At 42.9% G+C, this 14,304-nt stretch overlaps 2 protein-coding genes across 2 annotated transcripts; one reads left to right on the top strand and one right to left on the bottom strand.

Moving 5' to 3' along the window:
• Window positions 1-397: 397 nt before the first annotated feature.
• On the bottom strand, window positions 398-6,414 carry sars2 (seryl-tRNA synthetase 2, mitochondrial). Its single transcript, XM_023405166.2, has 16 exons — window positions 6,115-6,414; window positions 4,874-4,969; window positions 4,759-4,788; window positions 4,496-4,636; window positions 4,325-4,379; window positions 4,162-4,225; window positions 3,888-3,993; window positions 3,736-3,783; window positions 3,431-3,539; window positions 3,083-3,128; window positions 2,908-2,995; window positions 2,625-2,737; window positions 2,441-2,534; window positions 1,878-1,970; window positions 1,702-1,767; window positions 398-819 (listed from the first exon to the last, which is right to left on the bottom strand). Exons 1-16 carry the CDS (start codon window positions 6,388-6,390, stop codon window positions 679-681), a joined length of 1,566 nt encoding a protein of 521 aa, XP_023260934.1. The 5' UTR covers window positions 6,391-6,414; the 3' UTR covers window positions 398-678.
• Window positions 6,415-6,866: 452 nt separating this feature from the next.
• LOC111654248 (kelch repeat and BTB domain-containing protein 8) lies at window positions 6,867-14,260 on the top strand. Its single transcript, XM_023405187.2, has 5 exons — window positions 6,867-7,322; window positions 7,693-7,846; window positions 8,013-8,091; window positions 8,771-8,998; window positions 9,127-14,260. The coding sequence occupies exons 2-5, from the start codon at window positions 7,693-7,695 to the stop codon at window positions 10,622-10,624; spliced, it is 1,959 nt and encodes a 652-aa protein (XP_023260955.1). The 5' UTR covers window positions 6,867-7,322; the 3' UTR covers window positions 10,625-14,260.
• Window positions 14,261-14,304: the final 44 nt, after the last annotated feature.

Consider the following 14,304-nt stretch of genomic DNA (forward strand, 5'->3'; position numbering starts at 1 on the left):
GGCATATTCACATATATATCAAACATATGGAGGGATTTAAGTAGCTACACATAAAATTTCTCTGTAATTCCACCCTATTCAAATCCCACTGTACGTACCCAGTGAGAATACAGTTTCCTTTTATCTGCAGGTTCATTCAACATCATCACCTCCTCAAGCTGCCGGTTAATTACTTTTGCACATCAATTACTGATAGCCTACTTTGTGACAGCTGGTAATGTAACACGAAGTTAAAGGCCTGGACTGTGTATCACCTCTGGGAATAATTAAATATTCTACTATGCAGCCCCCCCCCCCATCATCCTCAAGGTCACAGTGTCATTCAGAGTTTATATGTGTGAGTGACTTTCCGCACCAACACTTATTTAAAAATCAACAACAACAAAAGAAACAGAAGTTGAACACTTATTTTTTTTACTGGTTTTTCATACTGTGGTTCTTCTACCACACGTTCAGGCAAATAAGACATAAATATATTTACACTGACAGTAAACTGATCCTGATGGACTCATTTCACACTCAACTCAAAAAGTCAGCCTGTGCTTCATTTCATTTGAAGCACAACAGCGATCATTAACAGCGTCGTAGTTAAATATCAACCTTCCTGTCTGACTTTGCGATGTTGGACGTGAACTGACTCCCACCTCAGGTGTTCTGCTGCTGACGCTTGTATTAGTGTCATCTGGTCTTAGGAGGAGGCCTGGGTGGGCGATTGTGCTGGTTGGGTCCGATGTATTTCAGCGGCGTGTACTTTGGCTTCTCGAGCACTTCCTGACCCAAGTAAGGCTGCAGGGCTCGGGGGACACGCACCGTTCCCTCCTGAGGAGATTGAGTGAAGAGACGGATGACAAAAAATAACTTCCAATTAACTGATAAAGTATTCATTAGTTGTGGTCCTACTTTATTCACAAAAAGCTTTCTTATTTTATAAAGGAGCCATGTACTGGTTTGTTTGTTAGTTTTTAGGTAGGTGCACAGGTTTAGGACCAGCATGCACCTGGGTGGGCCTACAGTTTTTTATTTATACTTCACCAGAGCAGGAGGGGCAGCAGGACGCATGATCCCTTCGTTCTCCTGTTTGCTTGTTTGAATAAATAAAGAGAAAGAAAAACTCAAAGGCTTTGTTTGGATGTTGGATTCTTCCGCCTGTGAAACCACATCCCCATGATGCATCAGTGCACTTTTTATTTTAGACTTGATTTAAATTTGTTTTAAGACATAGCCACTACTCGGTTTATATTCTATTTGAAAATATTTTGCCCCCCAACCGGCCCATGACAACACCCACTAGGGGGAGCTCCTTCAATACTTATGACACCCTAGAAAATGTACATTTTTCATAGTGGAGGCAGAAAATATAACAGGCTAAACTTCACATTTATTGTCTAGAAAAATGTTTAAAATTTACGCCTTTAAAACTTATTTTACAGTTACTCTTGACACACGCCCACAAACATAATTTTGAGCTGCACGTGTGATTTTACATTCGCTTCCTTCTGAACAGAACAGCATTGATATCTGCAGGTTATTGCTGGTGTACAGACAAAAATGACAGAGCCTTGTCCATAACAACCAGGTCATTATTTAGTTGCAGCCTTTTCATTGTGTCACAGGACACCTGCATTAAAGAAATTCCAGGTTTTGCAGGGTTTTGGTTTGGTTTTTATTTTTAGGAAGTGTGTCGGCATGTCGGTGTCTTACTTTGGTCTGGTGAGTTTCTAAGATAGCGATGATGGTCCGGGGGATGGCACATGCTGTAGCGTTCACCTAGAGAAAAAAAACAAAGAAAACAAACCACACACACACAAACACTTTATTATGGAGGTGGTATACTGCTGCAGGTTACACCAGCAGTGCTGCCTCATCTGCAGTCTTACTGTGTGGGCGTACTGCAGGCTGCCGTCCTCTTTCTCATATAGGATGTTGAGGCGTCTGCTCTGGTAGTCTGTACAGTTGGAACCACTGGAAATCTTAATATATACACAAGAAATTAAATCAGAATCATCAGAAACATGTAAACCTCTTTCAGTTCCAATAAAAATAGGGACTAAATGTTCAACATTTACTTTCGTAATGTTAGATTTTACTCTGACTGCTCTCTAGTCATGCATGCTACAGATGCTGCGCTTTATTAATAATGTACGAGATACTGAATTAAACATTGGGGTTAAAAACTGGACTTCTTAAACCAAGGACAACTGTTTGGCTACAAAATATTCATGTTATTTTGCATAAGCTACATAGGAAAATTGAATGAACATATTATGTCTGTTTTGTAGTTGCAAAAATGTGAAAGGACTTTGAGGGCTTGTTTGTGTGTCAGACTCACGGCAGGTACATACATTATCTCAAATGAGCCACTTTACTTATATAATGATCAACGACTTCTAATGTAGAAATAAAGTGAGTGAGTAGGTAACGGTGATGTGATGGGGCTGACCTCTCCATAGCTGTTCCTGCCTGGCATCCAGGCTTCAATGTCGTACTTCCTGTGAGCAGGAGGACCCAGCTCCTGAGTCGGCATGTCCAGCACTCTGAGGGAAAATACACACAAATACAATTTAGAGCAAAAATGTATATAATGCAAATTAATAGTGTGTGTGTGTGTGTGTGTGTGTACTGACCTGTAGTGTAACTCCAGTGCAGAGAACATCTCTTTCTGCAGAGAGACAAACTCCTCCAGCAGCTGAGAGCTCTCCTTTCCTGTCTCATCTGCTGTCACTCCAAACATCTCCACCTGAACACACACACACACACACACACACAGGCACGCACACACACCTTGTTAGCATAATTAAACAGTTGGCACTTTTTTTTATGGCTGAATTAATTTCTGTAAACTGTAAGATCATTTATGAATCCAAGTGAAAACTCCTGTCTGACAGAAGGAGCTGCTGTCTTTTGGACCTTGTTGAAGTGATGAACTCTGTAGAGGCCCCATGTCTCTCTGCCAGTGTCTGTCTCTGCTCTGTAGCAGGTGCTGCTACACACCGTCCTGCAGTGAGAGATGACAGCTCGTGTCAGCTGTAATTACTCAAACATAACACTCTGTTACACACTAGGAGTGAGGGGTGCTCCTAACCTGACAGGCAGGTCCCTCCAGTTTACTGCATGATCCATGAAGTAGCCTGAGGAAGAGAAGCACTCATCAGATTATTGCTTACTACAAATGGATCTCTCGGGTTTTCTTTTCTGATTGGCTGAGACACATTCAAACCTGTAATGAAACACCTATTCAGCAAAGACTGTGACTATTCGTATATTACTCAAACATCACCACTTGGTTCTGGTAACTGGTCTCGCTGCGAGATCCTATTGTATGTTGGATTCATAATTTATGGTGGATTACATAAATGTAGAATTTAGGTTCACCCAGAAAGATCCAGAAACAAATGCAATTATTACAATTCTGATGGAGTCAAGTGTTCACCTGCCACCCCGACCTCTCCGGTCCCAGCCAGGCTGAGGTCCGGGAAACGAGCCGGGTCCAGTGAGTAGACCTGAGAGCGATGGGCGTTGGGCTGCATCCCACAACCCTCCTGGAAACAGAAAGATGAATCAAAGCAAGGAGAAGGAAGGGACGGGACATTTTGTGTCTTGAAGATACTTTGGTCTTTAAACTGATGTGTCTATTGCAATATAATGATTATTAGCAACACATCACTTTTGATGTTTAATTTATGAACATCTGAAACACATTTTTAGATTCGATTATCAAGTCAAAATGCTACTCACAAACACTGCCCCCCTCAGCATGTCAGGTACAACCATGGGAATGAAGCCCTGCAAGTTAGAGGGAAAACTGAAGTTTGTTAACAAAATACAAATATACAAATATACACTCATTTTGAAAACATCATATCTAAAATTTCCAAACGTATGCTTACCCTTCGTTGCAGTGTGTCGAGGGCGAAGTTTTGGAGGGCGGTCTGAAGTCTAGCGCCCGCTCCCCTCAGATAGTAGGACCTGTGGCCTGAGATGTGGGACAGATGCCTTCAGGAGAGGAGAGGGAAACAAAATATTATGACCCCTGATCATATCAAAGATATCATGGTATTTCTTTTGATCATATGAATAAAAGATTCAAAAGAATGGTGCACAGACAGAACAGCAAGTGGAATATCAAGCAACGACTTGATAACAACAACCAGTCATCCTCACCTCTGCCTGATGAGACCTAACTCCTCCCCCAGCTCCACATGGCCTCTGGGCTCGAAGTCAAACTCTACAGCAAATAGTGACATTATTATTTAAGAATTTTTAGTATGTTTATTCAAAATCCATTCACCCACACTTCAATAGCAGCACAGCTCACACCACTCACCTGGTTTCTCTCCAACCAGCTCCACCACCCTCGCCTGGCTCTCATCTCCAACTGGCTGAAAAATCAAAAAGAAACTAATTAAAGAATTAACAGACTTTCTTCACAGCAAATCTCTCCCCAGAAGCTCTGGACAAAATGTGTGTGTGTGTGTGTGTGTGTGTGTGCGCTAACCACGTCAGGGTGTGTGGTGTTGGGTAATCTGAGCGCCCGGCTGTAGTGCTCCTCATCCAGCTCAGTCTCTTTGGGGTAGAGCTGATTCAGCCTGTTGCGAATGTCTCGACCTCGCTGCAGAGTCTGGGTGTACTCTGGAAGCTGCAGGATAAACAACAAGGACTCAGAGGTCTCCCCTAAGTGATTCACCACTGACAGGAGAAATAAGAGCCAATATTTACCGATTCAATAACAAAGAGATGAAGTGCGGATGTTGAACTTACATTGGCGAGGGCTTTCTTGTCATTCTTGGTCTGTGAGGTAAGATAGAGAACATGACTGAGAAAAGCTTGAGTGAAACTGGTGATGGTGAGCCCTGCTTTAATAAGCTTTACTGACCACGAGTGCTCTGACTGTGACACTGATGTCTCTCTTCTGCTGCTCCAGCTCAGAGATTTCTGTCCTCACTGCCTGGAGCTCCTGCCACACACATACCTACAATGCAGACACACACACACACACACACACACACACACACACAAACAATCAGTGAGATCAGCTGAGAAGCGAGTAAAACTGTGGGCATGAAAATGATAAAAGTCATTACGTCTAAACTCTTAACTTTCAGTGTTCTCCATGTTTATATCAACTGTACACAATATATTAAGTACATATGTAAATATGTTGAGAGCTACTGACAAACTGAGTCTAATTCTATATTTGCTATGTACTGGATTAATAAAGCTGTGTCTGATTTTACTGGGTCTGAATACTCTTTGTATACTTGCTCCAATATTTATATGCAGGAATACTGTGCCTATGGTGAGTATTAAAACTTAAGTTACCATTTTAAAGCATACTTCATAATACATTGAAAAGTTTAAATGTCTTGTACATATTTTCCATGTCACTGAGCTTGATCATACGTTGTATGTTTTGTGATCTGAGTTCTCAACAATGTTTAGCAGTGCATGGTGTTTTAATAGAGAGCTGCTGGTGGTACAGGTTCACTTTGAAAGGTTGAAGTCCCCCGCTGTTGTTTCAGCTGGATGTTTGAGCTTCACGGTGCAGAATAATGTATGTGCAGACTTTGATATTTTCACATTCATCTGTTAAAGGGGAAAGTTTCTCTCTGTTCTTGGATGGCTTGGATGCATAAGGCATGCATTTGTGACATCACAACCAGCTGCCAACTAGAGCCAATCAGGGTTAAGTATACATCTTACACAAGTGTGATGTGGAGTCTCGAAACCTCCAGTGCACATACACTGAAAGCGACTTTAAGGTAACATCAGGAGACATCTTATGTGAAATGGTTAATATATCTAAGATACATGTTCATAGAATTTGGAAGAAGTAGTAACATTAAATGTCACTATAAGAATTTTTAACAAGGTTATTCAAATTTTATGAGGAAAAAACATGTCAGACAAAAATTATTATTCAAAGCAGAGTAATTTCTCATGTTTTAAAATATTTCTGGATATGTCTAACTAGGGGGACTCGTTTGCATCTGTTATATGGGACATCAACCACAGCCCATTCCTCACCAAACAGTACTTTTGATTACAACCTTTTTTTGTCAGAAGACAAGAGCTGTCATGGCTTTTATGGGACTAAGTTAACAGCAACAAACTTACAATCTTGTTGACATCGTCCGCTCGCAGGTCACCCTTCCTGCTCTCCACATTAGCTATGACTTTGTCGGTCTCCTCACACACCGCTCTCATGTCCAGCTCGGGCTTGTCGCTGTAGCCTTCACGGACATGCTCGTACAAACTGCTCCGGACTCCATGCGAGAAGCGGTGCGGGATAAAAACGTTTGTCCTCTGCCTTGAACACTGTCTTGCGACCGGCTTCAACACAGTCAGTGCGGCACCTCCAACTCTGGCAACCATGCCGATGCACGTCGCCATATTTGTCTTGTGGTCGATGTTGCGTTTACGGGATATTGGAATAATCCCGTTTATACTCTGTGTTGGCTCCTGGTTTGCCGTTCACCATGCAGACCAAAAGATATGAGTTTGAATGAAATGAAAGCATAATATGAATGATAACAATAGTGACCATTCATATTTCTTAGCATCTCTTCTTTTCTTTTTTAGCTTCTCATGAAACCAGAGAGCACTCTAACGATCGTATCTGCTTTGAATGCAGCATAAATGCGGAAGTAGGTATTTCCGATACAAAGTATTACGAAAACGCCTTTTTAAATTTTTTATTCAAATATAAAGGAGGTATTTTACGCAATGGTTGTCAAAAAACGTCAAAAAGGTAGCGGACAAAATTGTAATTTAACCACTGATAGAAAAACGACTCAGCTCCAAATAATCGTCACGAGCCAAAGGTCAGCCAATCAGATGAGCGGAAGTTTAACGTTGCGGTAATCCGGTTCAGACATGACAAGTGCGGCCGACAGAACCTGAACTCAGTCTTGATTTTCTGCCCTATAGGCGCTGAAAACTGCACCCTGCAGTGTCTCGCCGCCGAACTGGATGTGTGTGCTTACTGCCATGGTGGACTGAGATGTGTTACGACGAGAATCTTCTGCGCCGGAGGAGAATTGTCCCTTTGTGAGCTAGTTTGGTCCGTCAGTTAGTGGTGATGTTGTGCACGGGGCTGGAGGAGCAGCAGCAGCAGCGAGTAGCCTGACGCGTCTTCACCGCAGGCCGGGACGAACCCTTCAGCTGAGTCCAGAGGAACAAGAAAACCAAATGGGAGCCGCCAAAGCTTGCAGAAACTTCTGGTAATAACCGGGTACTTGGATACAGTTAGCCTGCCCCCACCAATTCCTGCTGAAAGTGAGACCCAAACAGCTTTCACGGTGGAAACGAGAAGAAGAGCAAAGGTAATGAAAGCTAAAAAAAATTCAATTCATCTCACCGGTAAACTGATGCTACAACAACTCTGTGTTTGAGTGTGTACGTGTTATTTTAGCCAGGTTAAAATATGGAAAAAAGGAAAATAGGAACATTGTAAAAGTGGGGTGTGGTAAATCTGTGGCAGACCATATTTATTTATGGTTAAAATAAAACTGCACAGTACTCAACTTTGGCTTTTAAAAGCAACATTTTCCACAGAGATTGGTGTTATCTGGGTCATGTCTGTTGCAGGCCTCTAACCTATAACACATAGGCCTGTCTGTTGCAGATAGGCATGCATAAAGGTTAAAGGGATTGCCTACTTCAAATGCATGTGCATGTGTGTGTAATTCGCAGATGAATGCTGTGCGGGGGGGCACAGTCACCTGGCGTCCCCAGCCGTGGCAGGACGGGGATGGGGGAGGAGGGGAGCCTCTGTCGGACAGTGACTCAGAGGAGGAGGACTTCCCTGATGACAGCACCACCCCCCTGGGAGACTACATCACACATGGTGAGACAGAATAAAAAGATAAAGGACAGAGAGGGTGTTGTTGAGACCTTGGAAAATATATCCCTTGTTACTTTCACCTAACCTCCCTTATTATGTCTGTATTCCTTCCCCTCCCTCTGTCCTCGCCCTTGTCTCTGTTTTCTCTCCCCCTTTCTGCTGTTTTTAGGACTGAAGCAGCTCCTGGATGCTCAGCAGCTGTGTGATGTCACTCTACTTGTGGAGGGAAAGAAGTTCATGTGCCACAGGTATGGTGTGCCTGCCTAATCTTACAAAGCTTTATGGCAATAAACACACTTTACATAAAAACTGAGATGAGTATTTCAACCAAGGCTGTAGATAACTCTTTTTTTTTTTTTTTTTGTGGATAATCAAAAATTTCTCTCTTTCCAATGTACAAATAATGACATATGCCAGTTGTTAGAGCTGTCATGTCTTAGATAGATATAATGTCCAAAAACAACTTTCATTTTCAATTACTATTATAATTATTATATGGAATAGAGGAATGCAAGTGAATCATTTCAGTATTCACCAAATAATAGTATTTTTTAACTCAGTTTAATGACAAATGGACAATTCATATTTCTAAATGAATTACAGATTAATTAGTAATCATTTCAGCAACTAATATAACATAGAAACTGTCGCAGGCTAACAGACTACTGAAGAAACTATTCTGACTACTGATAAAGCTGCTATGATACAGTCCTGTTCTTGCTGAAAGCCATTTGCAGCTTTTGTTTGATATCAAAGAGGGAAAATGACAAAGAGGCCTTGTTGGTTTGCAGTGAGCTGCCTATTTTTGACTTCATGGAAAAACGGTAATTTGTGTAGGCTTGTGTTCTCCATCTTTTATGAATTCCACAGAAGCAGATATCTTCTATATTCCTCTCTTTCTCCTTCCATCATTCTCTCTCCCGTCAGAGTCCTCTTAGCAGCTGTGAGCCCCTACTTCCGGGCCATGTTCACCAGCCCACTGGTGGAGTCGCGCCTCACCGAGATCCGTCTGGAGGAGGTGACGCCGTCTGTCATGGAGACTGTCATCCAGTTCGTGTACACTGGTGAGGCGGGGCTCTCTCTGGACACAGCTGAGGATCTGTTTGTGGCCGCCAACCGGCTTCAGGTCATGCCACTTCAAGATCTGTGCTCCAGGTAAATCTGCTGTGTAAAAGTGACAGATGATCAAGGCAATTCGGTCAGTTATATTTTTACTTTGACATTCTTTTGTTTATGTTTTCTTTCTCTCCTCCTGTTATTTCTCTCCCCTCTTGTCTCTGTAGGTTTCTATTTGAGCACCTCTCGGTGGATAACTGTCTGGGGATGTACTCTCTGGCTCGCTCTCACCACGACCAGCTGCTGCTGCGTGCCTCCCTGCGGCTGGTAGCGCAGCATTTCCCCCGGGTGGCCCGACAGAAAGACTTCCTCCTACTTGACCACGGCACATTGGGCAGCCTCCTGAGCTCAGACCGCCTGGGAGTGGACTCCGAGGCGGAAGTTTATGACGCGGCCCGCCGCTGGGCAGAGCACCAACCCTTGGACCGCTACGTCCACATGCCGGCGCTTCTTCACCACCTGAGGCCCGGGCTGCTGTCCCAGGAAGAAAGCCGAAGACTGAGCCAGGAGTTGGGGCCCGCTGCGGCTGGTGAGGGCCTTGGGGGGCCTCTGAGACCACGGGAGGGAATGTTTGAGAAAAAGATTGTCTGTGTGGACCTGACACCTCGGGAGGATGAGAATTTAGCTGCAAGAGACTACACAGTGGACTGCTTCGATCCTCGGACAGGGAAGTGGGAGAAGTTAGCAGCGCTGGAATCACTCGTCAGTCCCGGCTGCACTGCAGTCGGTGACAGGCTGTTTGTAGCTGGTGGGATCCTGCGGACAGGCTCTGTGTCTGCAGCGGTGCATGAATATGATGCTGTGTTGGACCGCTGGATAGAGCGGCCTTCAATGGTCCAGCCCAGGGCTATGCTGGGCCTGCTGGGCTGTGGAGAGTCACTCTATGCCTTAGGTGGCAGTAACCGCTCGGCCCTGATGGACTCCAGTGAGACCCTGGAGCTGACTACACTACAGTGGGCTCCGGGGCCTCGGCTACCGCTACCTCTGCGCGCCTTTGCCTGCGCAGCGTTACGTGGACGACTTTACCTTCTGGGTGGAACCACACTAGAACAGAACCGGGCTGTGGTCCACTCGGGCGTGCTTATTTATCACACCCTAACAGACTGCTGGACACGCGTGGCGCTGGACTCCGGCGCCACCTGCCTTGCTGGAGGAGTAGCAGTGCGAGGGGGAGTCTGTGCAATTGGGGGATACATGAGGGATACCACCAAGTTCCTGGATGGAAACTACACTAATCTGGAGACTTTAGACGCCACTGGCCGTGTTCTGTTTTTCAGAGAGGGAAGGGGGTCTGGGGTAGAGAGGGAGGTGACTGGGGGCGGGGTGATGGTTACTGCAGAGCAGCGGGGGGGTGCAGGTGGCGGAAGCGACCGAGCCCCAAGCCCTGTGGTATTTCCCGGGCTGCCGCGGCGGATAGCAGCTGGGGGCGTGGCCAGGTGGAAAAGGAGGATTTATGTGCTGGGTGGAGAGAACGGCTCACGGTTCTATGACAGTGTGTACTGTTGGAAGCCCGGCTGGCGCAGCTGGGTCCAGAGACGTGAAAAACTCCCCGGGGATACTGGAGGAGTGAGCCAGTTTGGGTGCACCACTCTAAAATTCCCTAAGAAACACATCCTGTCCAGACTGAGACTAGCCAAAGAAAACTGCAAGAAGGCCGCTGACTAGCCTGACAGGGACCAGTGTGACTGAAGTCGAGGCAGCTGTTCATGTGACACAGAGATGAGCTCCAGGCTGGGTTTAAATTAACTCCACCTCGACCTCATGAAATGTTGGTGTTGACATGAAGTCACAAGGAAGAGACCATTTTTTTTACAATAACAGAGCAGCCACAGAGCAGAATACTAACGGACTGGACGCAGACAGATCTTACAAAATTTATTATGGATAGTCAAATTTACAGGTAGAGAGCAAGTGGAGCCAGAAATTGGTTAAAAACTGGCAACATGCACCTGAATGTAACCTAATCCACTTGTACACGGCTAAGTCCTTTGAGAGAGAGAGAGAAAGGGGCCTTTTGATTATATTCCCACAGTGTAATGTTGTCAGATTTTTGCTGGTGTAATATTTTCTATCATTTCAACGCTGTGAATTTTTCAGCAGTTTAGACACAAGGATACCTGCACATTTCTGACGAGGCTTTGTTTCACTTATTTGCCTGAACTAAACGGCCTGAACCAAAAACATGTGCAGCAGTGGATAAATAGCTTCAGTCTGATTGTTTGCAGCACACCCTGGAACCTGCACAGAACATCCTGTTGATAGCAGTCTCTTCTGTCAATGAACTCAATTCTGTTTGTCCTTTTGAGTAATTCTCAGAAAACAAAGGTTTTATGGTGCAACCTTGTGTTTTGGCTTTGTGTTCAGAGACATAAACATTTCTACCTTTTTTTCTCCACTTGAAATGTTGTATCCTTTCCATTTTCTGAACTGCTAAACTGTCTCATAGCATTGCTTTGCTGCTTTGTCTCCTGCTCTCTTGCTGCTACCTGTTATCCCTGGAGGGATTTTCCCTCCTTTGTAATCCTTCACAAACTCTCAAATATTTTTTCCTTTTCCACAAATGTCAGCCTGTAAATTCCCCTAAAATTGTTACTGCAATTAAGGGCTATACAGATGAACTAGACTTGAAATGAAACACATCACATAAAACATATCAGAACATTTTTCAACTGCTGGTATGTAGGTGGATTTTTACCATCAATGTTTTTGTTTTTAATCCAATGTGACAAAGTAGAAACAAAATTTATTCATCAGGTTTTGTCACATTTACTGCCACAATTTAGCAGCCGTAATCTGTATGAATTAACAATCTGATTTACAACATTTAGCACACATTTTATGACTCAATTCATCAACCAGCGAGGAAGTGGACTTCCTATTCTGTCTGTCTTTGGCTCACATTTTGAAGCCCATCCAAGACGAGACCGATCCCAGGAAAAGTTGGTCCCTGTGCTGATCTTCCCACCTCAACAGAGGACCTCAGTCCAATCCTTTATAAAAACAGACAACCTCGAGTGTTTGGTACAACTTGTCGCTCTGATTGGCTCATTCAAACCCCTGTGTGCTGAGAACAGGCCCAAGACTGTCTTTTAACTTGGCAAAAACTGTGCTTTTATGCATGTTTTGAATGTTCGTATAAAGGCGCCGCCAAGTCAAAGAGGTGGAACATAGCATTGGGAGAAATGTGCAGATAGGGCTGGATATGACAGTCAGAACACCTTCCTCTCATATCAATATATGACAAAATGCCTTTTACGGATGGAAAATCATGTTTCAAGGTGATCTGGTAGATCTTCATGACACTGTACTGCAGAGTGAAGAAGTGCAGGAACTGTCATTTTCTAGCTTGAGATGGAAAAATCATTCTGGAGAAAATTTGACAAATTAATTGGTTTGTATTGTTAGTTTTGACAGCAGATTTGTGTATCTTTATTCACAGTATTTTAAAGATCCCACTGTACATTTACAGTGATAGGTGGTAACCGCGTCAATATGACTTATGTTTGTGTCTGGACCATCTTTCCGAAACATTCAAGCCAGGTGAACAGTTGTTTTTACTTGATCCAGCAGTCGTGTCAAAATTACATTTTTCTTTCAGATGCTCCAGCCTTTGGACTTGTGAATGTGTTTGGCACGGAGGTTATGACTTATCTGAACACATTAGCATTGCACATTATTTATTGAAATGTATTTTTAAGGTTTTTTTGTTGTTGTTTTACGATGGTAACTTGCTCTGACTGCAGTGTAGGAAGCCCAGCCGTGCTGTAGGATGCAGTTATAATGTAGGTGTAGACAGACCTGTCGAAAAGGAGCATATGTGTTTAGATCTCAAAGTGACTCAATTCTGAAATTTTGATTTTATGAGAAGTTTTTCCCAGAAATGTAAGCACATTGTTTTGCTGTAAGCCGCTATGTTTTCTTTAATCTTTTCTCTTCTGTTTCCCTCTTTTATTTATTCAAATTGACCGAATCCAGTAACTTCTGGGGGAGAAACGTGCATATGGAAAACACTGCCAGCTGTGCCTGAAATCTGAACATCACTGAAAGATGTCCATGACATGGGTTTCAAATTATAAGCAGCTGGGAATTATTTTTGGGCGTTAATCAACTCACATCAATTGGCAATTTCAACAAAGTTTTCATTACTGCAAGTCAGGTATTTTCAAACCTTACTTTAAATTAGTGAACATGGATACAGTTTAGATACTGTACAGGAAACAAACAGGAAGTGAAGATGGATACAGGATGTGCCTCTTTAGTGGCAAAGTTGCATTTTTAGTCTTAACTCTCTCTCACTCTTACTCCTGAGATAATACAAAGTGTGACTGTACAGGAGTAGATTTAGTGTTAGTCTGAAACTTAAGAATTTAAATCAGTAGAAAAGCATTGATCTAGTGAGGAAACGTCAAGTTTTTTTTCACACAATTTAACCAGCTGAATCTAAATTCATGTATATTCCCAAAAGAGATATAAATGTTTGTCTCATCAGTCTAGGATAACCTGAATCAACCAAACCGAAAAGTGCATTTCATAATTTTCAGTCAAACCATCCTCCCATTTAAAACTTTCCAGAGTTATAATGACTCAGTTTCCCTTGAGAACAGAAGAGTGGAACTTCCCCAGTTTTCCAGCCAACAGCACATTTAACATCACAGATAACAACATGGTTCTAGTCACAGAAACTCAGCGACACAGCTACTGTATCAGCGAACATCTTAATTACAACATGATGATCACTGCTGGTCTGTTTTAATACATGACACATGACATAGTTTAGTTTATTCCATTGTATGTAATTGATACGTAAAATGAAACAATATTCCAGGATCTTGGATTTCAAGAGGATAAATAGCAAGAACATTAATTTGTTAAAGTTTTTTTCATTCACTACAGGTTTTTATTTGTCATGAGTTGTGAGCTTGTGTTTCTAGAAAACATCCATGACACACTGTCTTGTTCCCCCCAATAACATGCTCTGAATTCTCACCCAGAAATGTTAAAGAACTGGATTTTCTTTTTCTTTTTATTCTTTTTTTTTTTTGTTTGTTTTTCTCCTTCGTGTGCTTACAGCTTGTATGACATGTGAAAAGTGATTGTGTTTGCATGCATGTTTTCTATGCCGAGACGTAAATCTGTTCAACACGAGCTCTTTGCACACATGCACACCCACGTTACTGTGTGTCCATTCAGAGAAGTGAAGCTGCCCTCATTTGTACAATCTAATGAAGTTTGTCAACTGAAAGGCAAATGGATGTTTTGATGAAAGCAGTGCTATCAAACAATTAAAGGACTATTTGCTTACATGTTTTTTTTTTTTTTTTTTACTGATGAATTTATTACAACCG

This window comes from Seriola lalandi, unplaced genomic scaffold (genome assembly GCF_002814215.2).
Source record: "Seriola lalandi dorsalis isolate HSWRI2012SDOR001 ecotype SW California unplaced genomic scaffold, Sedor1 jcf7180002054264, whole genome shotgun sequence".
In the NCBI taxonomy this organism is placed as follows: Eukaryota; Metazoa; Chordata; class Actinopteri; order Carangiformes; family Carangidae; genus Seriola; species Seriola lalandi.

What these genes read in the sequence shown, in the direction of transcription:
- sars2 (XM_023405166.2), bottom strand. Translation starts at nt 6,390, where the DNA reads ATGGCGACGTGCATCGGCATGGTTGCCAGAGTTGGAGGTGCCGCACTG. An exon ending in TGCTGAGGGGGGCAGTGTTT is followed by an intron (nt 3,540 to 3,735) that starts GTGAGTAGCATT and finishes TTCTGTTTCCAG; the next exon opens with GAGGGTTGTGGGATGCAGCC. An exon ending in CGGAGAGGTCGGGGTGGCAG is followed by an intron (nt 3,129 to 3,430) that starts GTGAACACTTGA and finishes TCTCTTCCTCAG; the next exon opens with GCTACTTCATGGATCATGCA.
- LOC111654248 (XM_023405187.2), top strand. Translation starts at nt 7,693, where the DNA reads ATGAATGCTGTGCGGGGGGGCACAGTCACCTGGCGTCCCCAGCCGTGG. An exon ending in GGGAGACTACATCACACATG is followed by an intron (nt 7,847 to 8,012) that starts GTGAGACAGAAT and finishes TGCTGTTTTTAG; the next exon opens with GACTGAAGCAGCTCCTGGAT. An exon ending in CTTCAAGATCTGTGCTCCAG is followed by an intron (nt 8,999 to 9,126) that starts GTAAATCTGCTG and finishes TTGTCTCTGTAG; the next exon opens with GTTTCTATTTGAGCACCTCT.